Genomic DNA, 27803 nt, shown 5'->3' with positions numbered 1-27803 from the left:
AGAAAAATGTTTATCTGTGTGCTTCACTTGATTCTATCTTTAATCAGTTATGAGGATTTTATTAAACACATTTCCACAGCAGACGTCAGCAGTTCCAATCCTCTAAAGACTACCATTTGTCCCTACTCCAGAACACCTGAATGATAAGCGGCAAATTTATCTCCTCAGTTTATCACCAAGTTCTGCAGCAACCTGCCTATGCAATTCATTTGAAGCAAGGAAACATCTAAAATATGAAGGACAAAAGGCATCGAGAACAACGGCTGGCCACCAATGATTCTACAAATAAACGCATTGAAAGTATGAAACATTCTTAACAAACATGTGCTATGATTTAAAGCGGTTTGAGGTTAAATAATATGTTTACTTTGTAAATAAAAACGTTTCTGAAAGCTAAAAATTAAATAAAGGAAAAAAAATAAAACTGAATCTGGAAAAAAATAAAATGAATTTTTAGACTATTCAGTTTAGGCAGCTCATTGAGGTTGTCTCTACTCTGTTCTACTTCAGTCGTTCTGATGTTAATGTCTTGTACTGTAAATTGATTTATATTTCTTTTGAATATCCCAATGTGTAAAAAACACATACTTTAACATTTGAGCCATGATAAGTAATTAATTTGATTATATTTAAGCTGAAATTTCTTAGGCGGTGTTACTTGTTTATCACTAGTTGTTCTGGACCTGGAACCTTGAGCACTTGGAGAAATCCTAAAATACAGTTTCTACTTTTTCAAACAGTAACAACCCCAATCTTTCAGTTGCTGTCAACTGAATATGTGCTGAAACATCCAGAGTTAAAAATCAAAACAATAAACCATCAACACTGATTTTAGATATTAAACAGGCAAAGTAAATGTTATTAATTAATATTATAATGGCCCTTTAGAATTAATTCTACCAAAAATATAAACCGAGTTGAAAAACACATTCATCCATTTATTTTTAGTTGAAAAGATTACTGCAACAGTGCCTTCCTTTACATCAAGGTTAAAAACCTATTTGTTTGAAGTTGCTTTTGATTGTTCTGTTTAAACTATTAACTAAAACATATTGATAAGAGTTTCAACTGAGGATAAAGGTTAATTAGTATTTCCCACCTTGGAACAGACAGTGTGAAGGACCGTGCTGTCCACAGTGAGAAGCAGTTCACTGTAAAAGACCCTGGGCTGGGCTCTCCTAGAAGACGTTGGGAGGAAGGTACAGAGCACCAGGAAGTCTCCGACTCTTAGTCCAGATGTGGACCAGTTTTAAAATGAATATTCTCCCATTATTAATATGCATAATGGATCAGAACAGTTCTAAGGAGTTGCATCCTCCCTAGGGAGAAACATTTGATTTTATGCTAAGAAAATATGGGCATCAAGTGCATTCATTAATTTTAGTCTGTAGTCCAATTTTTCTTTACTTTTCTTTATTATGCAACTGCAATGTAATTTTTTAAATCATGTCAAGCACTTGTGCTCTACAAGTAAACATGGCTTGCTTGCATTAAGTAACCATTTAGATGTTTAGAAGATCTGTAATTAGTTTCAGTTCCAACTGACTGCTGTTATAATCAGTATTTTGGGGCATTACATTTGCAATTAGTAGCAAACATGATTAGATTTACTGTCAGGTTGTAAAAATGTTGTTGAATAAAATGTAGCATCTTTTATTGATCATTTTAGTCAAAGAGGCCATCTAGAAAGAATGAAGAAGATGCTTTGAGAAGTTCCAACAATAAACTCTGTGGGATTCATGTATTTAGCTGCTGCTTTCTACTAAAACGGTTTTTCAGGTACTTTAGGCCAACAGGAACTCAGGGTTTGATGCTGAAAAACTTTATTTCTCACAGGAAAAACATCTTTCTCTATTTTTATACATAGTTGCAGCTACTATCGTTTACCCTTTAAATTTACTATAAGAGTAAAACTGACTTCTTAAAATCCTTTTAATGTCTGTTTGCCAGGCAAAAGACAAAAGCTATTAAGAAAATACATTTAGCAGAAACAATTATGACTGAACTGTTATTTTTGATGTTGATGTTTTACATCTGTCAAAATAACTGATACATTTATGTAATATCAATGGACCAATTTTAGGGAATAAATAATAGCCTTATAAATTAATATTAAAGGTTTTTTTTGGCTTTCTATATAAAACGTAATGTTTTAAGTTCAAATATTTGTGTTTGTGCTGCACTGTGTGGATTCATTTAACAGTGGAGGATGTAACTATGGTAAAAAAAAAAAAAAGCACATGTTTTGTTTTCCTGGTATGAAAATAAAATAAAATTAGTAAAAATCTCCATTTTAACAATAACAAATAATTTTACCGTCACATTTTTTTCACAAATTTTGAGATCAGAAGTTTTGGCATCAGCAGCTTTTCCAACACAGAAATAAGGGAAGAGTTTCTCAGTGAAAGTGTTTCTATGAGTGTAGATGAGACTCATGTCTTCAGGATCGTAGAAGGTCACCTCCCCCCCATCACAGTCCAGCTGGACTCTGATCTTCTGGAGACTCTTCTTCACTGTGAGAGTTTTACCACAACCATTAGTGTATTTTCCTTCAAGATACAGTAAACACCATAACCCATATTCTGGCGAAGTACATCTGATTCCCTTTCGCTCCACAGACTCCTTGACCAAACCCAGAGTCCATTTTGGATGATCTCCAACCTCCACCTCCCAGCTGTGTTTCCCTGAGCTGAAGCCCTTAGAACCTAAAAACGTTGGAGAAATCAGTGTTTCTCTCTGGATTATCAGGAAGCTGCTGCTTTGTGTCTCCATATCTCACACTGATCAGATCATCAGACAGATGGAGCTCAGGGTGTGCTGTGTTTGAGTTCAGAATGACAGGACTGAAGTGGACCTTCTCCTTCATCTTCTCCCAGACTCTGAAGGACAGGTTGCCCAGGTGTTTGGCCACATCTATCAGAGCTCCTGAGACCAGCTGTGGATCTGACAGAGAGCTCACAGACAGGACACACAGCTCTCTGCTCATCTTCACAGAACAGTTTAGGGTCTTCTTGATGTTTACTGCAGACCACCATCAGCTGCTCTTCTCCTTTTTCTGTCTCAGATGATCCAGATTTTTGTCCTACAGTAAAACCATCGGCCTGTTCCTTCATAGTTAACGTAACAGGTGGAAAATCCTTAGAATATCTCTTACAGATGGGACAGTTCTTGTTTTCAGTTTGTTCCCAGAATTTCTGCAGGCAGCTTGAACAGAAGCTGTGGTTGCAGCTCAGAGACACAGGATCTCTGAACGTCTCTGAACACACATGGCAGCTCAGATAACTTTCAAAAAGAGCGATTTTCTCATCCATTGTCTCCAAAATTGTTTTTTGTCAACAATTTGAATCTCTAAATCCCTAAAGCCCAAATGATAAAAAAAACCTGTGAAATAATCAGTCTCTCTCTGGATTGTCAGGAACATTTTGTTTAGGTTTCATGTCACACACTGGTCAGATGATGAGGCAGATGAGAAACAGTGATGTTTGGGTCCAGAAATAAATGTCCCTAGTGATAATGGTTTTCTGCTGATCCTCCTCCTCTTCCAGGAGCTGGATCGTGGTGGTTTTATTGGTCTAATTCTGGTCTGTCTCTCCTCCTGTAAAAAAATAGATTTTTTTTTTATCTTTGAAAACACCAACCTTTTATATGCTTCACTAAGGCTGAGCTATAAAAATGTTGAAACAACTTTTCATCAAAATTTAAACAATGGCCTATTAAAAGTTACTTCTATGGTCTCTTCAGAAACAAGGTTATTGGAATCATCTCTGAAAATGTTAAGTGTTTATGTTAGAAAATAAAACCATTAAACCTCTCAGGAGCTTCAAGTCAACAGGGGCTCAGTATGTGATAATGAAGAACTGCAGTTTTCTTGATTTGTGCTCATGTTATTAGCTCAATCCTTTAACTTGCCGCTGTCAGTCTGATGGCTCTATAGGGTTCTTCGCTGAACCTGTTTATCTGTGAGGAGAAGAGGTTCAGGGGGACTTGTGAACCTAAATAGAAGTCCAACCGACTGATCAGAAACTGTGTAAGGAGAGGATGAGCTCCAGCAGGGGGCGCAATCTCACTGAGAGACAGACCGACTAAGTTGGCTTCAGTGTCGGTTTACAGAGAAAGTCAATTTGAATTAATCTGCTCCCCTAATAAAATGACCCAGTCAAATTCCAAAAACTTAATGGATCATCATTGTCCAAACAATGCGTAGAGCCCCCATGTCGCTGCTTTTTAAAAGATTTTTATATGACATTTAAGAATTGCTCCATTAAATGGTGCTCTGAATGCAGACGATACTACTCACAGAGAGCTCTCTGTGATAGTGATAGAAGCTGATCACCATAAGTCATTAGACCTTGTAACAGAATTAAACCAATGGCCAACAAAGCAATTATTTTTATTATTCAGACTATGGACCATGTTTATAGACTGTGATAATTGTGCGATCTGACACATTTAAACTATAATCAACATTTTTTATTTTCAAATAAATTAATTTAAAGGGACGGATTATTCAACAGACTATCAATCAGTAGCTATGCAATAAAAACCATCCTGAAAGAAAAAAAAACCAAAAACAAAAACCTGTCTGCTCCTTTGTTAATCCGTCTACTGTATACATACATTTCAATTAGTGTTACTTTTGGTATATTTTGTAGATTCAAATATGTGCATTTTTTAAGTTTACATTGGTTTCTTTACCTGTAAATCTCATATCACAGTGTGTGAGTTGGAAATACAGTTTCAGAGTGCTGGTCAGACGTATAGCATCTGTTTTACCTTAGTTTAAGCAGGTTAAGACAACTCAAACTAACAAAATTCTCCTTTTTTATCCAGAGATCTCACACCCTGAAACTGCTTCTTAATTTTGTTTAGCAATGTCGAAAATTACTTTCATTTCTTTTACTTGTCGGGGATACCGGTCAGACAAGGTGTGCTACTCTGACCTCTGTAGGCAAACATTATGTTTCTCTGTTAACTCTGAGATGTTTGATTGTACAGCTGCCAAACACAAATGACTGTCCTGGAAACTGGTGGAGAAACTTTGTTTTTTTCAAGAAATATTTTCTCCATCAGCTGCATCGCTTTAATGTAACAGTCATAGGACACCTTAGTTGTGTATTTAGGCTATAAGCTGTTGCTTTGATTATCATTTGGTTTCCTCAACTACCTGTGTTGATACCATATGTGCCAAATTTTTGATAGTTTTTAATAAAGCTTTTTAAAAGAGAATAAAACCTGCTCCTTCTCCTCCCTCAGGAACGGATGGAGCTTTTTGATCTTGATCCGACTCTCTGTGGAAAACTCCTGCTTACTTGTTTTTTTTTTGGTATATTATTGTGACCATTTGAAATCACATTAAAAAATACAAATAAAAATAAACAATTTTGCTAAAAATCATGCTGCCTAATCAGTTTTTCTTGCAACTTTTTATCGTTATAACTGCATTTGAATCCCCAGAGACACTAAATTATTGTTTTTTTTATTTATACTACACCGTCACAAATAGGGGTACAGAAGGAGCACATTTCTGGCCCAAGAGGTACGGTCTGGACTTGTGTACCCCCATAAAGCTAATAATTGGACCTGAAGGCACATATTTGTACTTTTTGAGGCCCTGAAAGGTACATTTATGTTCCCAAGTAGTAAATGGTACATATACAGGGGTTGGACAATGAAACCAAAACACCTGTCATTTTAGTGTGGGAGGTCAGTCAGTCATTTTCTTCCGCTTATTCCATAGTGTTTCACAGGGAAGCTGGTGCCTATCTCCAGCAGTCTATGGGCGAGAGGCAGGGTACACCCTGGATAGGTGGCCAGTCCATTGCAGGGCAACACACAAACAACCACGCACACACTCATTCATACACCTAAGGACAATTTAGAGAGACCAATTAACCTAACAGGCATGTTTTTGGACTGTGGGAGGAAGCCGGAGTACCTGGTGAGAACCCATGCATGCATGGGGAGAACATGCAAACTCCATGCAGAAAGACCCCAGACGGGAATTGAACCCAGGACCTTCTTGCTGCAAGGCAACAGTGCTACTGTGCAGCCCTAGTGTGGGAGGTTTCATGGCTAAATTGGACCAGCCTGGTAGCCAGTCTTCATTGATTGCACATTGCACCAGTAAGAGCAGAGTGTGAAGGTTCAATTAGCAGGGTAAGAGCACAGTTTTGCTCAAAATATTGAAATGCACACAACATTATGGGTGACATACCAGAGTTCAAAAGAGGACAAATTGTTGGTGCACGTCTTGCTGGCGCATCTGTGACCAAGACAGCAAGTCTTTGTGATGTATCAAGAGCCACGGTATCCAGGGTAATGTCAGCATACCACCAAGAAGGACGAACCACATCCAACAAGATTAACTGTGGACGCAAGAGGAAGCTGTCTGAAAGGGATGTTCGGGTGCTAACCCGGATTGTATCCAAAAAACATAAAACCACGGCTGCCCAAATCACGGCAGAATTAAATGTGCACCTCAACTCTCCTGTTTCCACCAGAACTGTCCGTCGGGAGTTCCACAGGGTCAATATACACGGCCGAGCTGCTATAGCCAAACCTTTGGTTACTCATGCCAATGCCAAACGTCGGTTTCAATGGTGCAAGGAGCGCAAATCTTGGGCTGTGGACAATGTGAAACATGTATTGTTCTCTGATGAGTCCACCTTTACTGTTTTCCCCACATCCAGGAGAGTTACGGTGTGGAGAAGCCCCAAAGAAGCGTACCACCCAGACTGTTGCATGCCCAGACTGAAGCATGGGGGTGGATCAGTGATGGTTTGGGCTGCCATATCATGGCATTCCCTCGGCCCAATACTTGTGCTAGATGGGCGCGTCACTGCCAAGGACTACCGAACCATTCTTGAGGACCATGTGCATCCAATGGTTCAAACATTGTATCCTGAAGGCGGTGCCGTGTATCAGGATGACAATGCACCAATACACACAGCAAGACTGGTGAAAGATTGGTTTGATGAACATGAAAGTGAAGTTGAACATCTCCCATGGCCTGCACAGTCATGTTGTTTTAGAATGATAATAATGTTTTACCAGAGTCAGGTCAGAGCAGAGTGGCTGTCTTATGCAAGAACCTGGGCGTTATTATGAGGATCAGCAGGAGTTCAGCAGACAGATAAGAGGCGCCCTCTCATGGTCTTTTTCTGCATTACACCCAGTGCAGAAGAACAGTTGATAGGTGGACTGAGATTCGGTGGACCAGTGATTGTGAATGTTGCCTTGCGGTGGGAAGGTCATCGGTGCAATTCCTGGCCCAGACCTTCTTGCATGGAGTTTGCATGCTCCTTTTGTGAACGTGTAAAGCTTCCTCTCACAGATACATGCATATTAGGTTAAAATGAATCCCTCCAAAACACCTCTTAGATCTGAGTGTGTACATTCAACTTTTCTGCTCACCACAACTTGTATTTAAAGGCTAAAAAAGTGGATTTTGCATATGTCCCCATTAAGGTTCTATAAAAAATAAAAAAAACACTTTTTTACAGACAACATTGGATCGAACTACAAGGTGAACTATTAAATCAGTGCACACAGTTTGATCCATCTGTAAAACAATGAAGTTCATACTAAAATGCTTGTTTAGCACCAATAACCTGACCAGCAACTGCAATTGGGCAATTTTCTCTCAACCTGCTCCGACTGAACATTTCCAGATTAGACCAGAAATCGGTATTGGCCCGGAAAAATCTGGTTGGTTCTTATCCGATTCTTAAAAAAGACTTTTTTTTTTTTTTTAAAGAGTTAAGCTTACAGAACCTAATCACCTAAACAACAAAAACTAAAATTTAAATGAAAAACATTATTTATTAACATTTTTTGTGAACAGTGGGGAAAATATGTATTTGATCCCCTGCTGATTTTTCACGGTTTACCGACATACAAGCAGAAAGACAAAAAAAGACATTACATAAAAGATGAAGATTATTTTGCAGGTCATTGGGTGAAATATGCATTCGATCCTCTACGACACAAGTGGAATTTTGTCTGACCTTCCAGCTTAACCTGGCATATTTATAGAAACAGACGATAACCGTCACCACTGTCAAGCACGGAGGTGGAAATATTATGCTGGGGTTGCTGGTACAGGAAATTCACCGCATTGAGTGGTCAACAAACTTGGTCAATTATTGTTAAATCTACGATAAGAACAGTTATGGGTAATGGATTATGACATAATGACATATGACAGTAACTCCAGAGGGCCAAAGAAGAAGCTCATTAAAGTCATGGAGATGTCTCGTCAGTCACAAGACCTCAGTCATACAGAAAATCTGTAGAGGAAGCTCAAGTGTTGAGTTTCCAAGCAGCAGTGAGTGAGGAGGAGTCAAAATGCCTTCTAAAACGTTGCATCTAAAACAATAAAAGTTTCTACTTCATGCTCATACTCAGGCTTTGTGGGGACTTCAAATAATTATTTCTCTCACTGACTTGCCATTCTAAACCTTTGGGATCAATAATGTTAAAGTCTATCCAATATTTAAAACACTGATGTTTTTAAAACCCAGAATCAAGTTTTTCTTCTTGTTGAAAGAACTGAGAGAATATTTATAAACAAAGGAATAAAAACCAAATTAGTTTAATCTTAACATTTCAGACTTGTAAAAGCTGATGCCCATGGTTTCGGCATCAGCAGCTTCACCAACACTGAAATATGGGAAGAGTTTCTCAGTGAAAGTGTCTCTATAAGTGTAGATGCGAGTCACCTCACCCCTGTCATAGTCCAGCTGGACTCTGATCTTCTGGAGACTCTTCTTCACTATGAAGGTCTTACCAACAACATTAGTGTATTCTGCATCTTCATAACACAAACATCAGATTCCATTTTCAGGTGTAACATCTCTCTCCCCCTTCCTGTCATCTGACTTTTTAACCAAACCCACGGTCCCATCAGGAAAAGTTTTCACCTCCACCTCCCAGCTGTGTTTTCCTGAGCTGAAGCTCTCAGAACCAAAAATCTCAATACACTTGGTCTTTCTATCTGGATTGTTAGGATGCTGCTGCATTGTGTCTCCATTTCTCTCAAGGGTCCGATCATCAGGCACATGCAACCATTTGTTTGCAGTGTTTGGGTCCAGAATAACAGGACTGAAGTGGACCTTCTCCTTCATCTTCTCCCAGACTCTGCAGGACAGGTTGTCCAGGTGTTTGGCCACATCTATCAGAGCTCCTGAGACCAGCTGTGGATCTGACAGTGAGTTCTGGGCTCTGGTTCTGCTCTGAGTGGCTTTATAACTGCTGAGGAACGACACGTTGTCTTTCTGCAGGTCTTCTTCAACAGCAGAGATACTGTCTGACAGAGAGGAGATCTGCTCCTGAATCCTCTTCATCTCTCTGATGATAGTCTTCCCCTTCTGCTCCTCTTCCTCCCTCAGAGCTGCCAGTCTGGACTCTTCTTCCTCTTTCAGGAACTGGTGGAGCTTGTTGAACTCTGCTCTGATCTGTCTCTCTGTGGACAACACCTGATCCTTGGAGTGTTGAATCACATCATCGTATGTCTCCTCCACTTGTATGCATTTGTCCTTCTTGTCCTGTAGAGACTTTAAGTCAGATTTCAGCTGCTCCTTCAGCTCACTGACTTGTTGTTCTGTAATAACCACTTTGGGACTCTGGTGGAGAGAAAACTCACAGACAGGAATCTCTTCTCTCTGCTCATCTTTACAGAACCCATAAGGAACCTCTGAAGCCCCCTGCATGTGCCCAGAAGGTGTATATAATGGTTGCTGAGGCTGGGTCATCATTGGGGCAAGAAGGCTGAAGCCCTCTTTAATACAGTTTGTCATATTTTCCATGGTCTCTGTAATTTTATTCAGTCTTTCTGCGTTGCGCCTCTCGGACTCCTCCAGGAGGTCCATCATCCTTCTTTTTATTTGAAGGTCTTCCTGTAATGCCGGGTCAGAGTTGAGCCTCTTTTTCAGCCTGTCTTGTCGTTGGTTTCGCAGTTTTGTCTAAAAACATGAGACAAAGAAATAGCAAATCTGTTCAAATAGATCTGAACACCATCATCACCACCAGCAACAACTCAATGTTTTAATGTTAGGAAGAGGCCAAGAAAAGACTTTGTACATTTCTCTTATTTTTTTCACATCATGAGAATATGATAAACACAGAATGATAATCAGTAATAATCAGGACGTACTTGGAGCATTTCCCTTCGGGACTTTACAGCTGTGGACACCTCATTACATTCAGAGTGGGGTGTGGAACTCCGTGAGTCCGAAGGGGTGGTATCCTCGGTGCGGGCTTCGAAGTCTGCCGTTTCGATGCCGAATTCCAGGGTGCTGGTAGCCGGCGAACCCCCCCATATTTGCTTACATAACTCAAAGAAAATTAGCACGACACGTCCATGCCCACTCCGACGCCCAGAGTCCACGGCCCGCCTGTATTTCCCCCGGACTGCTTTCAGTTTGGAGATGACCTGGGCCTTTGTTATGGCGCTCTTGACGTGTGGGAAGTCTTTGCCTTCTGCTCCCCCATTTACCGGATACTGCTCCAAGTAGTCTTTGTAAATGTCCGCGTATTTCGACTGGCATGATTCCCAGTCAATGTTCTCTTCAAATTTGGTGGTTTTATACTTTAAAGTCACCTGAAGCAACAGCTGAACCTCTTCGTCTGACCATGTAAATATTTGAGCCCCCGCCATTCTCAAACTTTATCTTCTCCTTCTTCGTTTTCTTAATGGTGGATCGCTAACAATTTGATAACTGAACACCGCCACCTACTGTACACAATGTGTAACCTCATAGCTTCCACCTACTAAATTCTGTGTTTTAGTTTTGTGTTATGTAAAGATAAAAAACACGATTTATTTATAATACTAATCTGTTCCCTCTGTTCCCAATATTCCTTTTAGACTCCACTATCTCCCCGCTTCCCTTACTTTTCCCTCATCTTCTGTTGTTCAGAAACAGTAGTTGACATTAAAACCAGCAATGTACAGTGTTTCTATGAAATAAAAATAAGTTAGACGAGGAGTCATGCCTTTCTGTAATGTAAGTCGAGCTGAATGAAAAACACTGGATCAACATAAAATGCTACTTACTCAGAAGATGTTATACAGAGCATAGCAGCAGTGGCATTGTATTCTCAGTCAGTCATTTTCTACCGTTTCTTACAGAGTGGGTCACGGGGAAGCTGGTGCCTATCTCCAGCAGTCTCTGGGCGAGAGGCGGGGTACACCTTGGACAGCTCGCCAGATTATCGCAGGGCAACACACAAACAACCACGCACACACTCATTCATACACCTAAGGGCAATTTAGAGACACCAATGGACCTAACCGGTATGTCTTTGGACTGTGGAAGGAAGCCGGAGTACCCGGTGAGAACCCACGCATGCACGGGGAGAACATGCAAACTCCATGCAGAAAGGCCCCTGGACCTTCTTGCTGCAAAGCAATAGTGCTACCAACTGCGCCACCGTGCAGCCCATTGTATTCTCACCATGGCCAAAATAATACTGTTTATTGCAGCCATATTAATGTTGATATTAGATATTTGAGCAAATATCTAAAGCCTCTTAAACTAAAGGTTTACTATCCTTTTGTACAACATATCATCCCTTCTGCTCTTGAAGTAAGAGCTTCTCTGTTTTCAGGTCAGCATTTATGTCTAATTTGACCTATTTAATGGAGCTAAAAGGGCAAAGTTTAACTGAACACAGAACACTTGTGCTTTTATCGTTTTAATTTTAATGTTGAATGGCAGTCAAGTCAGCTTTTCTAATATCTTATACTGCATTTAACTAATCTGATCTAGAGATGGTGAAATGCAGACACTAAAACTAACTATGAGGAGTTTCTGTAGTTTTATTCTGTTGCAGAGAGCAGAGCAGCTCACTTTGGTCAGTATGAGGATCACTTGTTGACCATCAGCTCTGAGACTGACTGGTTCCCTGACCCGGTTGGTCACGGTGAGGATCAAAACAGTCTTACAGATAGATCAGACAATTAAAGAGAGGATTAGCTCCAGCAGGGGGTGTTGTCACTAAATGAACCACAAACCGGCACAAACCCGAGGTGTTTCTTTCCAGGGAGTATTTTGCCTCTCCCTCTGTTTCTAATGTTTCCATCATATCTCTGCTGTCAGCTCTTTCTAGTTTTCATTTGTCTCTTTTGTCCATTTGTCTTTCTTCTATGTAGTAACATATTATTGTCTGGTTCTCTGATTCTCTGATTCTTCAGATTATTACTCTGTTCTCTTATGTACTTCTATAAATTCAAGAAACCGCGTTAAGGTCTTATCAATAACATGACCATTTAAATGTTGAGTTTGTCTGATTAAAAACACACCAAAATCCATTGTCACAGTTTGTTTAAAGATATTAGATATAAATTCTATCTAAATCTAAAAATGACGTTTACATTATTTATTTACAGGAAAATCAAACACAAACTTGACATTTATTCTTGATGAAATATCAGAATTGCTGTATAAAAATTTATCTGTAATGTTGATCTCAAATGATGAATCAGATGTCAGTCCCCTATTTAATCTGCCAGAGTATTCCTCTGGTTTACTGAGATAGAACTGGACTTTGCTGCCTTCCTGTCAGATGAACTACCATTAAGACAAACCTTTCCTCTGAACTTCTACCATCTTCTTCCTTCAGCAGAGATCATGGTATCCTACTCATTAATTAAAAACATAATGTTTTATTATTTTAATGTTTTTTAGTCCATAAAAATGCTTATGGGGAAAAAAATGCAAACTGTTTTTCAAAGTATGATTAAGTGAAAATAGATGTAAAGCATTCAAGTGCATAATATATTGAATCACAGTCATCATGGCAATATTAGTGTGTAATATTGCAAATACAAAATGCATGGCCACAATGTTTGTTAAGCTTTTTTATTTCAGGTGCCAATCATTGAAATATATTTGCCCACTTTTACTGTCCTGATATAGCTCTTAGTGGCCAAGATCATAAAGCTAATGGAGAGTGCAGATGATGTTGTAGGGAAATAAGGGTTAATCTCATCAGTGTTGTCCCTGTATTTTTCATTATTAATATGGAGATGTTATGTTTTCTAATAAAGTGCAACATTTTTTAGAACAGGTAACGGTAATGGTAACAACTTAACTCTTACAACAGGGTCTGGTTTTTAATTTCTTGGACTTTACTTATTGTTATTCCTCTCATCAAGATCACAAGCAACCAAACAACGTTCCCAGTCAATGTTAAAATGCTTCAGAATCCAAGTTGCAGCCTGCAAAAAATGGTCTTCCACCCTCAGAGTTAACCGAAGATAGCAAATCAACTAAAACCTTGCTGCTTACTGAGAGCTTTGCAGGTTTAATGCAATGGCGTGGATACATACATTATGGAAACAGTAAGAGGACTGTTATGCATTCTATTTTGAAAATGTTTATTTTTGTGTAATACTGCTATTGTAATGTATTTGTCACAATCCAGATGTGCTTTTATTTTGGAAAAGAAATCCACCTTCCTCAGTCTTTAGGTCTTTCTTCCATTGAGATGTGAGTGCTGATTTTAATCTAGAATATCAAGTCTTCAAAGCAAACAGATACATGCACAAAAGAATTGTTTAAGCACATCAGTTAGCCTCAGGACTTGAAGGAAAACACAGTAATAATTTGAATAAACAACTTTCAGTCTCTAAATTACTTAGAAGACTTTAAATGAGTCAAGTCTCCTTTGTCACACGTTTTGGATATTTGTAGGTTTTTCACTTGGACTTTGTTCATCAGGTCACACTTGAAGAAATTTACTAATGAGCTGAGGCTAAGGAACTGTGGCTCACTGAATGCTGCTCAAAAATAATCACACACAGCGAATCATACAATGTTAAGCCATTTTCACAGCTACAGCTATAAAACAGTCCAGCCGGGTGCTGGGTTTGGTCGGGTCCGTTTCTTCCTTGGATGCAAGGTGGCGGTCCTTATTTTTGGAAAACTAAAACTCAGAAAAACAAACATGTGGAAACAGGAGTTGATTTATGGGGGAACATAGAGGAAATGCATCATATAATCAATGAGCTAAAAGCAGCCTGGAGTTAGCCAATCAGAGTTCTTTCTCTGTGACATCAGGGAATCTCAGAGGTACTGAATAGAAAAGGAGAATTGTGTTAGCCTCATTGCCTCAGTCATATCTTGGCACACTGTTACAATTTCAATAAAATAATGTGCTTGGCAGAAACCAAACCAAAACATTCAAATATGACTTAGGCAATTATGCTATGATGCTAACGATGTTTTCCTTTTGAACTAAAACCCTCTCTGCTAAGATTTACTTTGTACATTGATGGTAACACTTGTAATCCTTACATAAGCTAAAAGTAGTTTCTTAATCAGAATTTTTGACGTGATAACTTGAAACATATAAAGATTAACTATGGATTCTTCTAATTGAACAAAACAAAGTAGGCGACCTTAATGCCTCATAAGACAGTCCAACACAGCTGCAGGTGGCTTTATATAAATAATATGGTATGGTACATGTCAGAAAAACTAGAGTAAATAAAAAGGCTTTAATTTAGCTAATGTAAAGTTTAGTTTGTCTAAACAATAAAAAATGATTTGGCCAACTGTAAGCAAAAGAGCAGAAAGTCCGTGAATTCAAAAGGTCAAAGTTCAAGGTATGGTTAAACTACATGGTTTTACAAAGAAATGAAAAGAAAAAAAAAAGAAAATTTTTTTCCAGTGAAATTAGTTTTCTCTTCATAGTTCTGGGATGAATTCAACACAAAACAAAACAACTACAGAGGTCACATCAAATGAAGTTGTTTTCTGAACTTCAAGTAATGTAAGGTGTAATAGGTGCAATAAAGTTATAATACAGATAAACCAATGAGTTTCCCTGACTACAAGAACAATCAGACTGCTGACATGTTCCACTCATCCATTGTCTACAGGCTACTCCGCTCATCTCTGCAGGGTCGCTGGTGCCGATCTCCAGCGGTCATTGGTTGAAAAGCGGGGAACACCCTGGACAGGTCACCTCTCTCAGAGAGACCAAATAACACCAGAGTACACAGAGAGAACCAACACATGGACACGGCGAACATGCAAACTCCATGCAGAAAGACGGGCTGGGATTTAAAAGCCCAGGCAACAGGGCCACCAACTGCACCACCATGCAACCCCTTGTTGTTGACCCCATGTGTTAGTGGCAGAATATCAGAAAAGTATTGTTCCTGTCATTCTGATCATTTTTTTATTTACCAGATAACCCAAATACAATCAACTGAAACAAGACTCAATGCTAAATGAAATTAGCCACTGAAGAACCTACAGATGCAAATTAATTAAAACATTTTTTTTAAATGTTACTGTGCACCCAATACAATAGACGTCTACAATTCAAAGACTTTCAATTTGACCAAGACCAGTTTTGTATTCTTGTCCCCGGTGCAGCAAACACCAGACTCCATTTGATAGCGAAGGAGTTTTTTTTCCTTTCCTTTCAGTTGACTCACTGACAAAGCCCACATTCCAGTCAGGATGATCTCCAACCTCCACCTCCCAGCTGTGTTTTCCTGAGCTGAAGCCCTCAGAACCAAAAACAAGGGTGTAATTAATGTTTCTCTCTGGATTATCAGGAAGTTGCTGCTCTGCGTCTCCACGTCTCACACTGGTCAGATCATCAGACAGACGGAGCCTTCTGTTTGCAGTGTTTGGGTCCAGAATGACAGGACTGAAGTGGACCTTCTCCTTCATCTTCTCCCAGACTCTGAAGGACAGGTTGCCCAGGTGTTTGGCCACATCTATCAGAGCTCCTGAGACCAGCTGTGGATCTGACAGTGAGTTCTGGGCTCTGGTTCTGCTCTGAGTGGCTTTATAACTGCTGAGGAACGACACGTTGTCTTTCTGAAGGTCTTCTTCAACAGCAGAGATACTGTCTGACAGAGAGGAGATCTGCTCCTGAATCCTCTTCATCTCTCTGCTGATAGTCTTCCCCTTCTGCTTCTCTTCCTCCCTCAGAGCTGCCAGTCTGGACTCCTTTCTCTTTCAGGAACTGGTGGAGATTGTTGAACTCTGCTCTGATCTGTCTCTCTGTGGACAACACCTGCTTCTTGGAGTGTTGAATCACATCATCATATGTTTCCTCCACCTGTTTGTGTTTGTTCCTCGTGTCCTGCAGAGACTTTAAGTCAGATTTAAGCCGCTCTTTTAGCTCGCCAGGTGCTTGATCAATGCAAACCACTTTGTGAGTCTGAAGGAGAGAATCCTGACAGACAGGACACACAGCTCTCTGCTCAACTTTACTGAGCAATACAGGGTCTTCTGGATGTTTACTGCAGACCACCACCAGCTGCTTTTCTACTTTTTCTGTTTGAGATGATCCAGATTTTCGTCTTCCAGTAAAAGAATTGGCACCCTTCCTTTAAAAGGGAAGTTTACTATTGGCACATTCTTAGAAGATCTTCTCTTACAGATGGGACAGTTCTTGTTTTCAGTTTGTTCCCAGAATTTCTGCAGGCAGCTTGAACAGAAGCTGTGGTTGCAGCTCAGAGACACAGGATCTCTGAAAGTCTCTGAACACACATGGCAGCTCAGGAAACCTTCAACAAGAGCGATTTTCTCAGCCATTTCCTTGTAAATTCAAATGATCTGTCATGTCGTTGAAATTAAGAATCCAGTTTTGTGATTTTTGCTCCAAATCCTAAACCTTGCAATGGCATCTAAGCTTCTGTTTGGAATGTTTGAAACAAACTTTCAGTTTTGAAGCATTTTTTTGCTAGATCACCATGACTGATATCTGATTTTAATGCCAGCAGGCGGCACAACTGATTGTTTTTCATCATCTTAAAGCAGCCATCCGTTTCAGGAAATGCATCAAAACAACGCAAACCAACAAAAACAGATAAACTGCTGCCAAAGGGAACACAACAAAGCATTTGTTGTACATTAAATGTTTTATTGTTTAGTTGAATGAGAACAAAGTGTATATATATAATGTAAACCACAGAACTGGAAGAGTCGCAATATTCACAAAATAAGAACAATATAGCAGTAATAATAATAATAATAATAAATAACTTAAGAGTAAATAACTTGCGGGACCTTCATTATGCCAGTTTCACTAGTCTCTCACTGGCCTCCCACAGTTTTTTTGCCACACCGGCATCTCTTGCAAAAGGGCGCAGAGTGGCAGGCTGGCAGTCAACAAAGTAACCCCCACTGAGCTTGGCAGCTTCATCCGACACGGCACAGTAGACGACAGTCTGAGCTCCGATCTCACACGGCACGGAAAACATCCACATGATCACCTGCATCACCATCCGGAACAGGAACGAGTAGTGGCACGTCCAGCCGCTCTGGACAAAACCTGGAACATATGGTGGAAACAGAAGATATCAGGAGAAGTATGAAAAAAGTAGTTTGGTTCATGTGACATTGTTAACAAATATCTATCAAACAGGGCAGCAGTGACTTGCCAAAATCGATTATGTCAATTTGTCCAAATCACTATTTTTAAACAAAAATAACATCAGGCAAACAAGCTACTATCTGTGTTCAAGGACAGCACTTTGGTCGGCTGCTTCCCAGCCATAGTTTAAGAAAAAAAAAACAAAAAAACATGGCGGATAAAGCATCTGATCCGATGAGCCAGGTTCTAAATCTTTTTAAAACTTTTCAAAAGCTGAAGGGTCTAAAGCAGTGGTTCCCAACTGTGACCCAATTCAAGGAAACATTTCTGTCTGTTTCTAAAATTCAGTCATTTGTTAGGCTAACACAACAATCAGAGCAATCATTGTAATAACTGTTTATAAACAGACTCTGTTGCTGTTTCCCTGCAAATCACCTGGAAGGGAAACTACTGAGAAGAGTTTTTCAAACTCACATAATGTAGTTTCCCAAAGAATCCTCTCACAGAAATTATAACGAACAATGCTCTAAAACTCTAAAAACAGTTTATCTGGTAGCAGCTTTTATCTAAATTCGAGTTGTAAACCTTAATTTGCAGGAATTTATTGTTAGAACTCAGCCTGTTTTTTGTTCTTGGAAGATGTTAAAGCAGACAATTGGGCTGCCACTAAGTCTTTCAATTAATCTATGGGGTAATATTTTGAATAAACAATTATTGCAAATGACTATTTTTGCTCCAAAAACAACTCTTATTTATTTATATATTTGTATTACGTTTGTTTTTTACATTTATTGCGTCCCACAAAATAGAAACCAAAATACTATCTTTAAAGTATGAATTATATATAAATAAAATGCCACATCCATCATGACAATAATTAATAATTTGACATTCTGCATATCCAGAATGTCAAATATGATGAGACTGAACTGGAAATAGAAAAATAAACAAAAATAAATGTATCGATAAATAATAAACGGGAATTTGGACGCCATGCAAGGTTTCTGAGTTTACTGTAGTCTGAAGAGACAGGGGCTAATAATGAACTGACAGAAAAGACAAACTCATCCAAAGTTATTTTTTTAGGCTGTTGCAGAGTTAGACAACTCATCTGTCTCCTATGTTTGAATAAATGCATTTTAATGCTTTATTTGGTAATCTGTAAATCTAATGCCATCTACCATAGTAACTTAGCTTGAGGTTGTATTAAGCACATTTTATTGCCTAATATTATGTCCATTGGACATGTGTTTTTCATTCTGGAGTTGCCACTTTATATATACAGTCATATTCAATAATTTAGAATATTATTGTAAAGTTCATTTCTTTCATTTTCACTAGGTGAAACACATTATAAAGATTAATTCCACACAGACTGATGTTTTTAAGCCTTCATTTCTGTTAATTAGGATGATTTTCTGCTTGGAACTAATAATAACACAATATTTAGGATTAGAACATTACATCAGACCAATAAAAACTACATTTTTCATACAGAAATGTGGGCTTAATGAAGAATATGTTTAATACCTGCTTAATGGTTTTTTTTAAAGATCGCTTTTAATCCGACAAGCAAGCCTCGTCTGAACCCATTCTCTAATTTATTGAATATGACTATATGTTGTACTCTAATGTGGCTAAAGTCTTAGTTTACGTTTTATTTAGTAATCAGTGGCAGCCCTACTTTCCAATATTAGATTTAAGCAAAAAGAAATGAAAAACTCTTACCAGGGTCCGCAGCATAGGAAGTCACACCTTTTCCCTCGGTGATGCGGGCCAGTTCCTGACTGAAGTAGATGTTGGCCAGCTTGCTGCGGCAGTAAGTGAAGAAGGGCAGCAGGTTGTAGTTGAGGTCCTGGAAGTCTAGTTTTTGGTATTTGTAGCTGGAGCAAGTGAGTGTTATGACCCGGCTGGGAGCGCATTCCTTCAGCCGTGGCAGAAGCAGGTTAGTTAAGAGGAAGTGGCCCAAGTGGTTGACACCAAAACATGTGCTGAAGCCGTCATCTGTCCAGTCAAGGATGCCAGGCATGCCTAAAGGGCCCCAACAGAGAAATAACATGTTTTTATTTGTTTACAAGACATGATTTAGGCGTGATATACAGCTGACCTGTTTTAATCTGATGTTTTAGGTCCAGAAAGCATGCTTTGAGAAATATTGTGCTGTATTTGCATTGTTCAGATTAGAATGCAATTGGGTTTTCAGCAAGAAACACTCCAGGTGGGTCTGGTCTAAAAGAATAAATGAATACATGTAAAAAGCACCTCATGCCAACTGTTAAGTATGGTAAAAGATATGTGATGCTGTGGGTTCATTGTTTTACAAAGGCCCTGTGAACCTTGCTAGTGTGCATAGGATCATGTAGTTGAAATAACCGATTTAACATAACAATCTATTGGCCTCTGGCAGTAAACTGGTACTATGTTGCCAATGGGTATATAAGCAGGATCAAACCTTCTACAAAATCAGCCTTCTACCATGGTCATATCAGACCCTAAACCTAAATCCTTTAGAAATCTCTGGGGCGAGTGTAAGAAAAAAAACCTTTTCCTAAATGTTCATTGTGGGGTTATATTAACTCATTAAGGAAGGGTCTTTATTTTGAAATTTATACACATTTACCCAATGGGCCACTAAGTGTGTAAAGTGTTGCATGTTAGGTAGTGCATTTTCCAATTGGCTGTTCTAACCTCATTTGAGCTATGATGTCCGTGATAACCAAATACACTGTCCTACCCATCCTGGCAAGTTAACACCTAATTGCTCGTGTGCTCAGTGCATACGTCAACAATTCTTTTTCTGTTTGTTTGTTAAAATATTTGTTGGTAAAAAAAAAAAAAATCTCACCGTGGTCGAGCGACTAACCTGCATTATTTACCAAGATGTGCAAACTCTTCTCCTTGTGTAGAAACTTCTTGCAAAATTCGCTAACGGAGCGCAGATTGGCCAGATCCAGCTCCATGTGAAAGACATTAAAAGAGCGACTGTGAAGTTTGATCTCTCTAACAGCCTTCTCAGCTTTTTCTGGGTCTCTGCAGGCAATGATGACACGGGCGCCTCTCGTTGCCAGAGCAACCGCTGTCTCTTTGCCAGTACCAGAGTTGCCACCTGCACCAAAAGATTGTGATTCTTCTATTAATTCAAATCGCAGTAAAAAAATGTATAGCAAAATTAAAGATTGCACCAAGGATCCCTGAAAATCTGAATAGGCTCTTTCAGCGTCGTAATGTTTTATTTCCATTTATATTGAATGAGAGCAAAGTGTACCGGAGTCAAATTTCTTGTTTGTGTGCACAACCTGGGCAATAAAGCTGATTCTGAAAAATAATAGTAAAGATGAATAGCAGCTGTCATGTTTGCTTACCTGTAATGAGAACCGTTTTACCATCAAGTCTTTTCAGCTCCGTGAAATATCTCCTCCTTTTCATCCATTTTAAAACTAAAAATAAACTTAAAGAGGCAATGACCGTGTAGAGAAGATACATTTCCCCGTTAGGTCAAGCTTTAAAACGGCCAACAGTGATGCTGCTTCATATACTAGCTGGTTAGCATGCTAACCAAATGACCTCCCTCTAATATTCCGACATTCTGGATCTTTCAGCTCTAAACCTGACCATTTGCAGACTAAATGGATAGATATTATTGCTATTTTTAAATATACAGACAACAGCCCATTATAATTATTATAATTTATTGCAACCCATTTTTGGCTTGTCGAGTGATGCGTTTGAAAGCAGACATTCTCGCGAGAAGATCCAACTCCTCGAGAATTGCGGCCTTCCTCTCCATTAATTGCGGCCTTCCTCTCCATTAACCCTAACCATTACCGCCACCAAGTGGACTGTTGATATAGGCTGATCTCGATCCACACTCCAGTCCGCTTGGTGGCGGTAATGCACCAAGCCGATGCATGCCCACCGCCATTAAGCAAGGAGAGGAAGGCGCAATACAAACGAGAAATTACATCTGTTTAATAATTAAAAGGGAAAAAAATCTAAAGAATATTGGAAATATTTTTGTGATTTAATAAATATGAAAGAAATTAGAGGGCTTTATTATATTAATAAATTTACATCTGTCAAAAATTGAAGACAAAATAGAGACTTTAACAAACAAAACAAGAATAACGGTATACAAATAAATTATGACAGCTAAAAATGTAATAATGTCTGATATGTTGATCAATTATTTAAAAAAATCTTTTCTTTTTTATTTTGTTGCATTCAATTAATGTATATTTAAACTGAATTCATTTACACTTCAGTTATCACAGTGTTATCAACAATTCTGAGAGCTTTTCAAATTCAGAAGCTTCAACTGTTAGGTTCCAGGGTTGATCCACTTTCAGTGCACGATTTGAAGTCGCATTTGCAGCTCTAAAACTACCAATAATCTGCTGTGTTCTTGTTGAACACAGTAGAACAAGTGTTCTAACACAATCTCTGACCATGATGTTCACTTGAAGCTTCTGCGTGGTAATAACCACCTCCTATTTCCTCACATTATGCTTATATACCCCCAGAACTGTTCTGTTTGTTTTTTTCTGCATGTGACAACATGTGACTGTTAACTGGAGTCTTGGGTTCTTTCCCATGTTTAGCCTTTAAAATCACATTATTCATATATTTCCACAGAAATGTCATGTTTTTATATATACACTGCTCAAAAAAATAAAGGAACACTTAAACAACACAATATTACTCCAAGTAAATCAAACTTCTGTGAAATCAAACTGTCCACTTAGGAAGCAACACTGATTGACATCAATTTCACATGATGGTGTGCAAATGGAATAGACAACAGGGGGAAATCTTTGGCGATTAGGAAGACACACTCAATAAAGGAGTGGTTCTGCAGGTGGGGACCACAGACCACTTCTCAGTACCTATGCTTTCTGGCTGATGGTTTGGTCACTTTTGAATGTTGGTGGTGCTTTCACATTCGTGGTAGCATGACACGGACTCTACAACCCACACAAGTGGCTCAGGTAGTGCAGCTCATCCAGGATGGCACATCAATGCGAGCTGTGGCAAGAAGGTTTGCTGTGTCTGTCAGCGTAGTGTCCAGAGCCTGGAGGCGCTACCAGGAGACAGGCCAGTACACCAGGAATCGTGGAGGAGGCCGTAGGAGGGCAACAACCCAGCAGCAGGACCGCTACCTCCGCCTTTGTGCAAGGAGGAAGAGGAGGAGCACTGCCAGAGCCCTGCCAAATGACCTCCATCAGGCCACAAATGTGCATGTGTCTGCATAAACGGTTAGAAACCGACTCCATGATGATTGTATGAGGGCCCAACGTCCACAAATGGGGGTGGTGCTCACAGCCCAATACCATGCAGGACGTTTGGCATTTGCCAGAGAACACCAGGATTGTCAAATCCGCCACTGGTGCCCTGTGCTCTTCACAGATGAAAGCAGGTTCACACTGAGCACATGTGACAGACGTACGGAGTCTGGAGACACCGTGGAGAGCGATCTGCTGCCTGCAACATCCTTCAGCATGACCGGTTTGGTAGTGGGTCAGTAATGGTGTGGCGTGGCATTTCTTTGGTGGGCCGCATGGCCCTCCATGTGCTCGCCAGAGGTAGCCTGACTCCCATTAGGTACCGAGATGAGATCCTCAGACCCCTTGTGAGACCATATGCTGGTGCGGTTGGCCCTGTGGTCGTCCTAATGTAGGACGATGCTAGACCTCATGTGGCTGGAGTGTGTCAGCAGTTCCTGCAAGATGAAGACAATGAAGCTGTGGACTGGCCCGCCCGTTCCCCAGACCTGAATCCAATTGAGCACATCTGGGACATCATGTCTCGCTCCATCCACCAACGTCACGTTGCACCACAGACGGTCCAGGAGTTGGTGGATGCTTTAGTCCAGGTCTGGGAGGAGAACCCTCAGGAGACCATCCGCCGTCTCATCAGGAGCATGCCCAGGCATTGTAGGGAGGTCATACAGGCACGTGGAGGTCACACACAATACTGAGCCTCATTTTGACTTGTTTTAAGGACATTACATCAAAGTTGGATCAGCCTGTAGTGTGTTTTTAACTTTAATTTTGTGTGTGACTCCAAATCCAGGCCTCCATTGGTTAATACATTTGATTTACATTGATGATTTTTGTGTGATTTTGTTGTCAGCACATTCAACTTTGTACAGAACAAAGTATTTAATGAGAATATTTCATTCATTCAGATCTAGGATGTGTTATTTGAGTGTTCCCTTTATTTTTTTGAGCAGTGTATATATGACTGCATGTTCCTGCTAACAGGAATTCTTATTTCTTTTTCATCCTGCACAACTTGGAATCTTAGCAGTAGTAAAAAGAAGCAGCAGACAAATATTGCACTGGTCATAAACATTTTCACAACAGGAGATGATATAGTACATGATAGACCAAAGGTTTGGACACATCTTTGCATTCAAAGAGTTTTCTTTATTTTCATGACTATGAATATTGTAGCTTCACACTGAAGGCATCAAAACTATGAATTAACACATGTGGAATTATATACTGAACAAAAAAGTGTGAAACAACTGAAAATATGTCTTATATTCTAGGTTCTTCAAAGTAGCACCTTTTGCTTTGATTACTGCTCCGCACACTCTTGGCATTCTGTTGATGAGCTTCAAGAGGTAGTCACCTGAAATGGTTTTCACTTCACAGGTGTGCCCTGTCAGGTTCAATAAGTGGGATCTCAAGCCTTATAAATGAGGTTGGGACCATCAGTTGTGTTGTGCAGGAAGTGGATACAGTACACAGCTGACAGTCCTACTGAATAGACTGTTAGACTTTGTATTATGGCAAGAAAAAAGCAACTGAGTAAACTTACTTTAAGAAATGAAGGTCAGTCAGTACGAACAATTGGGAAAACTTTGAAAGTGTCCCCAAGTGCAGTCGCAAAAACCATCAAGCGCTACAAAGAAACTGGCTCACATGAGGACCACCCCAGGAAAGGAAGACCAAGAGTCACTTGTGCTGAGGATGATAAGTTCATCCAAGTCACCAGCCTCAGAAATCGCAGGTTAACAGCAGCTCAGATTAGAGAACAGGTCAATGCCACACAGAGTTCTAGCAGCAGACACATCTCTAGAACAACTGTTAAGAGGAGACTGTGTGAATCAGGCCTTCATGGTAAAATAGCTGCTAGGAAACCACTGCTGAGGACAGGCAACAAGCAGAAGAGACTTGTTTGGGCTAAAGAACACAAGGAATGGACATTAGACCAGTGGAAATATGTGCTTTGGTCTGATGAGTCCAAGTCTGAGATCTTTGGTTCCAACCACCGTGTCTTTGTGCGACGCAGAAGAGGTGAACGGATGGACTCTACATGCATGGTTCCCACCGTGAAGCATGGAGGAGGAGGTGTGATGGTGTGTGGGTTCTTTGCTGGTGACACTGTTGGGGTTTTATTCAAAATTGAAGGCATACTGAACCAGCATGGCTACCACAGCATCTTGCAGCGGCATGCTATTCCATCGGGTTTGCGTTTAGTTGGACCATCATTTATTTTTCAACAGGATAATGACCCCAAACACACCTCCAGGCTGTGTAAGGGCTATTTGACCAAGAAGGAGAGTGATGGGGTGCTACGCCAGATGACCGGGCCTCCACAGTCACCGGACCTGAACCCAATCGAGATGGTTTGGGGTGAGCTGAACCGCAGAGTGAAGGCAAAAGGGCCAACAAGTGCTAAGCATCTCTGGGATCTCCTTCAAGACTGTTGGAAAACCATTTCAGGTGACTACCTCTTGAAGCTCATCAACAGAATGCCAAGAGTGTGTGGAGCAGTAATCTAAGCAAAAGGTGGATACTTTGAAGAACCTAGAATATAAGACATATTTTCAGTTGTTTCACACTTTTTTGTTCAGTATATAATTCCACATGTGTTAATTCATAGTTTTGATGTCTTCAGTGTGAAGCTACAATATTCATAGTCATGAAAATAAAGAAAACTCTTTGAATGAGAAGGTGTGTCCAAACCTTTGGTCTGTACTGTATAAAGATTACAACATCAGGATTTTACAATGCACTGTTGACAGCCCTGATGGACCATGGATAAAGACTATTTCTCATCCCGATGGTACAAGCTTTCATTGACTTGTAACGCTTGTCTGAAGGCATCAGTCTGAGATGTTAAACTGGGTGGTAGGAGTCTTTGATTATGTTTTTGGCTCTTCTGATGCATGTGGAATTGGCAAACTCCTCCAGGGATAGCAGATGACATCTGGTGATCTTTTGTGCTGTATTTATGACCCTCGGCAGGGCCATTTTATTTGCTGCTGTGCTCTTCCTATACCACATCAGCATGCACTAAGTAATTACACTTACAATAGTGGCACGATAGAAGGACACAAACATCTTCTGTTTCAGTCTGTTTTTATCGAGAACTTGCAGGAAGTGTAGAAGCTGTTTGGCCTTCGCTATCTTTGCCAGAGTTCCCAGACCATGACAGGTCATTAGAGATGATAACTCCTAGGATTCGGAGAGATGCTACTGTCTCTAACCAGTTGCCATTGATGTGGAGAGGGGCATCGTCCACTTCAGTCTTTTGCAAGTTGAAGATTACCTCCTTGGTTTTAGTAGTGTTAAGAAGCATGTTGTTGTCTGAGCACCACACCGTCAGCAGCCGGACCTGCTCTGTAGCAAGCCTCATCCCCTTCTGTGATAAGACCCACCAGGGTGGTGTTGTCTGCAAACGTCATGGAATTGGATGGGTGGACAGGAGTACAGTCATTTGTGAACAAGGTGTACAGAGGAGGACTCAACATGCAGCCTTGTGGGGAGCTGGTGCTCAGATAGAGGGAGGAGGATAGGTGGGAGCCCATCCTCACTGATTGGGCTCTGTCGGTGAGAAAGTCTTTAATCCAAGCGCAGGTAGACGGAGGAAGATGCAGGAATAGCAATTTGGTGATGAGGATGTCACTGAAGGTGGAGTTGAATTCTATGAACAGAAGTCAGATGTACTGTTCTAGATGCTCCAAAAGTCTTGGTGAGTGTGGAGAGAGATAATGATGGCGTCCTCTGTGGAGCCATTCTTCCTATAGGCGAACAGATAGGGATGTAATGTGGGGAGTCAGGCCTTGACATGACCACAATCAGACATGACCATTTCATCATCAGTGACGTGAGGCCGCTGGGCTTGAAGTTATTTAGAATGTTGCTTCTAAGTGTTTTTAGGGCAGGGATTATGATTGCAGATTTAAGGGAGGCAGGTACACTTGAATGAAGAACAGATTAAAGATCTTGGTAAAAATCTTCGCTAACTCATCTGCACATGACACCAAGACTTTATTCGGTATCCAATTAGGCCAAGCGGCCTTCCTTGGGTTCACCAACCTAAGTTCACAACTCACCTGGTGTTGATGGAGAGTCAGTAAGGTCTTGCAGTAGTCTGAAGGAGGTAAAGATGATCTGCAGGTTTCTTAACGTGCATGCATTCAAAGTAGCTCGCTGCCAGTGAGCCAACACAGTACATTCTTTACTAAATAATCTCAACGATTATGAATAAATTCTGATGGTTAAATAACAAAAAAAAAAAAGATTAATGCAAGATTCATATAAGAAAAAAATACATGAGCACACCCCCCTATGTGAACACCTCACCTCCTTCATTTTCTAGATGTTTTACTCCCCAGGCCATTTTTCTCAGCATGGGAATATGGAAGGATGTCACTGTATTTTGACAAACCACAGACAAAATGAGAATGGTATGTTTGAGAAACAAAAGCAAGAAATGTGAGCTTTGGACTTATCAAAAAACCAGTCTCTAACACACAGGAGACAGATACTCTGCTCTCCACATTTACTGCCATCTGTGATAAACATGTAAAAACTAAAAATTATTTAATCATCTACTATAGTGGCACTGTTTTTTTAGAAATCCAGTGACGTTTAGTTTGATTTTCTTTAGTCAAAAAATGGCTACAAAAAATAACCTTTCAGACAAGCTGCTACTACTACTTGGGCATGTCTTCAGTCAAAGTGCTGTTAAAGGTTCACTTATTATTCTAACTTTAATGTTCTTATTCAGTTATAAAAAATACAATATAAATGCTAAATTAACTAATGTAATATTGTGATTTTATTTTAAGATATAAAATAAATATGAAAGCATAAGACTAAGAATTTTATGAGTTTTTCTGTGGGTGCTTTACATTTCTACACTCCTCTGCCCACAGACAGATTTAACTGTTGTAAACCCGTGTCACTAATGTTCTGTTTTGTCTAAACAACATAGACACAGCAAGTGAGAAAAATAATAGTGGCTTGAGAGCTAGATTGGTCACAAATGATACACCGGTTGGGGCATGAAATGAAGCTGGAGTTGATATTTAAATACTTCTGTGGCTGAACTAAAGTTAAAAATGTGACATGCATGCAAATCTTTGGAAATGTAAAGAATGTGTGTCATGTGTTGGCAATAAAGGAGGGAGCAAACCCTGCTTAACTGCTGCTTAAACTCGA

General features: G+C 39.9%; 4 protein-coding genes across 4 annotated transcripts; all 4 read right to left on the bottom strand.

Annotated features, from left to right (window-relative positions):
- Nucleotides 1-2580: 2580 nt before the first annotated feature.
- LOC124878175 (E3 ubiquitin-protein ligase TRIM35-like) lies at nucleotides 2581-15970 on the bottom strand. The gene is made up of 2 exons (XM_047382003.1): nucleotides 15759-15970; nucleotides 2581-2932 (listed from the first exon to the last, which is right to left on the bottom strand). Exons 1-2 carry the CDS (start codon nucleotides 15909-15911, stop codon nucleotides 2699-2701), a joined length of 387 nt encoding a protein of 128 aa, XP_047237959.1. The 5' UTR covers nucleotides 15912-15970; the 3' UTR covers nucleotides 2581-2698.
- LOC124878176 (tripartite motif-containing protein 15-like) lies at nucleotides 7802-10672 on the bottom strand. The gene is made up of 2 exons (XM_047382004.1): nucleotides 10154-10672; nucleotides 7802-9962 (listed from the first exon to the last, which is right to left on the bottom strand). Exons 1-2 carry the CDS (start codon nucleotides 10655-10657, stop codon nucleotides 8829-8831), a joined length of 1638 nt encoding a protein of 545 aa, XP_047237960.1. The 5' UTR covers nucleotides 10658-10672; the 3' UTR covers nucleotides 7802-8828.
- Nucleotides 15971-15972: 2 nt separating the features above from the next.
- Nucleotides 15973-16565, bottom strand: LOC124877915 (E3 ubiquitin-protein ligase TRIM62-like; the record flags this gene model as incomplete). Its single annotated transcript, XM_047381549.1, has 2 exons — nucleotides 16377-16565; nucleotides 15973-16203 (listed from the first exon to the last, which is right to left on the bottom strand). Coding segments are annotated over exons 1-2 (420 nt in total), but the record flags the coding sequence as incomplete, so codon positions are not given.
- Nucleotides 16566-16872: 307 nt separating this feature from the next.
- On the bottom strand, nucleotides 16873-21136 carry si:dkey-174n20.1 (uncharacterized protein LOC796174 homolog). The gene is made up of 4 exons (XM_047381772.1): nucleotides 20709-21136; nucleotides 20210-20452; nucleotides 19075-19377; nucleotides 16873-17304 (listed from the first exon to the last, which is right to left on the bottom strand). The coding sequence occupies exons 1-4, from the start codon at nucleotides 20827-20829 to the stop codon at nucleotides 17045-17047; spliced, it is 927 nt and encodes a 308-aa protein (XP_047237728.1). The 5' UTR covers nucleotides 20830-21136; the 3' UTR covers nucleotides 16873-17044.
- Nucleotides 21137-27803: the final 6667 nt, after the last annotated feature.

The sequence above is a fragment of the Girardinichthys multiradiatus genome, chromosome 12 (genome assembly GCF_021462225.1).
Source record: "Girardinichthys multiradiatus isolate DD_20200921_A chromosome 12, DD_fGirMul_XY1, whole genome shotgun sequence".
Taxonomy (NCBI): domain Eukaryota; kingdom Metazoa; phylum Chordata; class Actinopteri; order Cyprinodontiformes; family Goodeidae; genus Girardinichthys; species Girardinichthys multiradiatus.
The sequence above is the reverse complement of the archived record's forward strand: the minus strand, read 5'-3'. Positions and strand labels throughout refer to the sequence as shown.

What these genes read in the sequence shown, in the direction of transcription:
- LOC124878176 (XM_047382004.1), bottom strand. Translation starts at nt 10,657, where the DNA reads ATGGCGGGGGCTCAAATATTTACATGGTCAGACGAAGAGGTTCAGCTG. An exon ending in CCCGAAGGGAAATGCTCCAA is followed by an intron (nt 9,963 to 10,153) that starts GTACGTCCTGAT and finishes TCATGTTTTTAG; the next exon opens with ACAAAACTGCGAAACCAACG.
- si:dkey-174n20.1 (XM_047381772.1), bottom strand. Translation starts at nt 20,829, where the DNA reads ATGTATCTTCTCTACACGGTCATTGCCTCTTTAAGTTTATTTTTAGTT. An exon ending in CATCTTGGTAAATAATGCAG is followed by an intron (nt 19,378 to 20,209) that starts GTTAGTCGCTCG and finishes GGGGCCCTTTAG; the next exon opens with GCATGCCTGGCATCCTTGAC. An exon ending in TTCCTATGCTGCGGACCCTG is followed by an intron (nt 17,305 to 19,074) that starts GTAAGAGTTTTT and finishes CATATGTTCCAG; the next exon opens with GTTTTGTCCAGAGCGGCTGG.
- LOC124878175 (XM_047382003.1), bottom strand. Translation starts at nt 15,911, where the DNA reads ATGAAGAGGATTCAGGAGCAGATCTCCTCTCTGTCAGACAGTATCTCT. An exon ending in CACTGTCAGATCCACAGCTG is followed by an intron (nt 2,933 to 15,758) that starts GTCTCAGGAGCT and finishes GATCCACAGCTG; the next exon opens with GTCTCAGGAGCTCTGATAGA.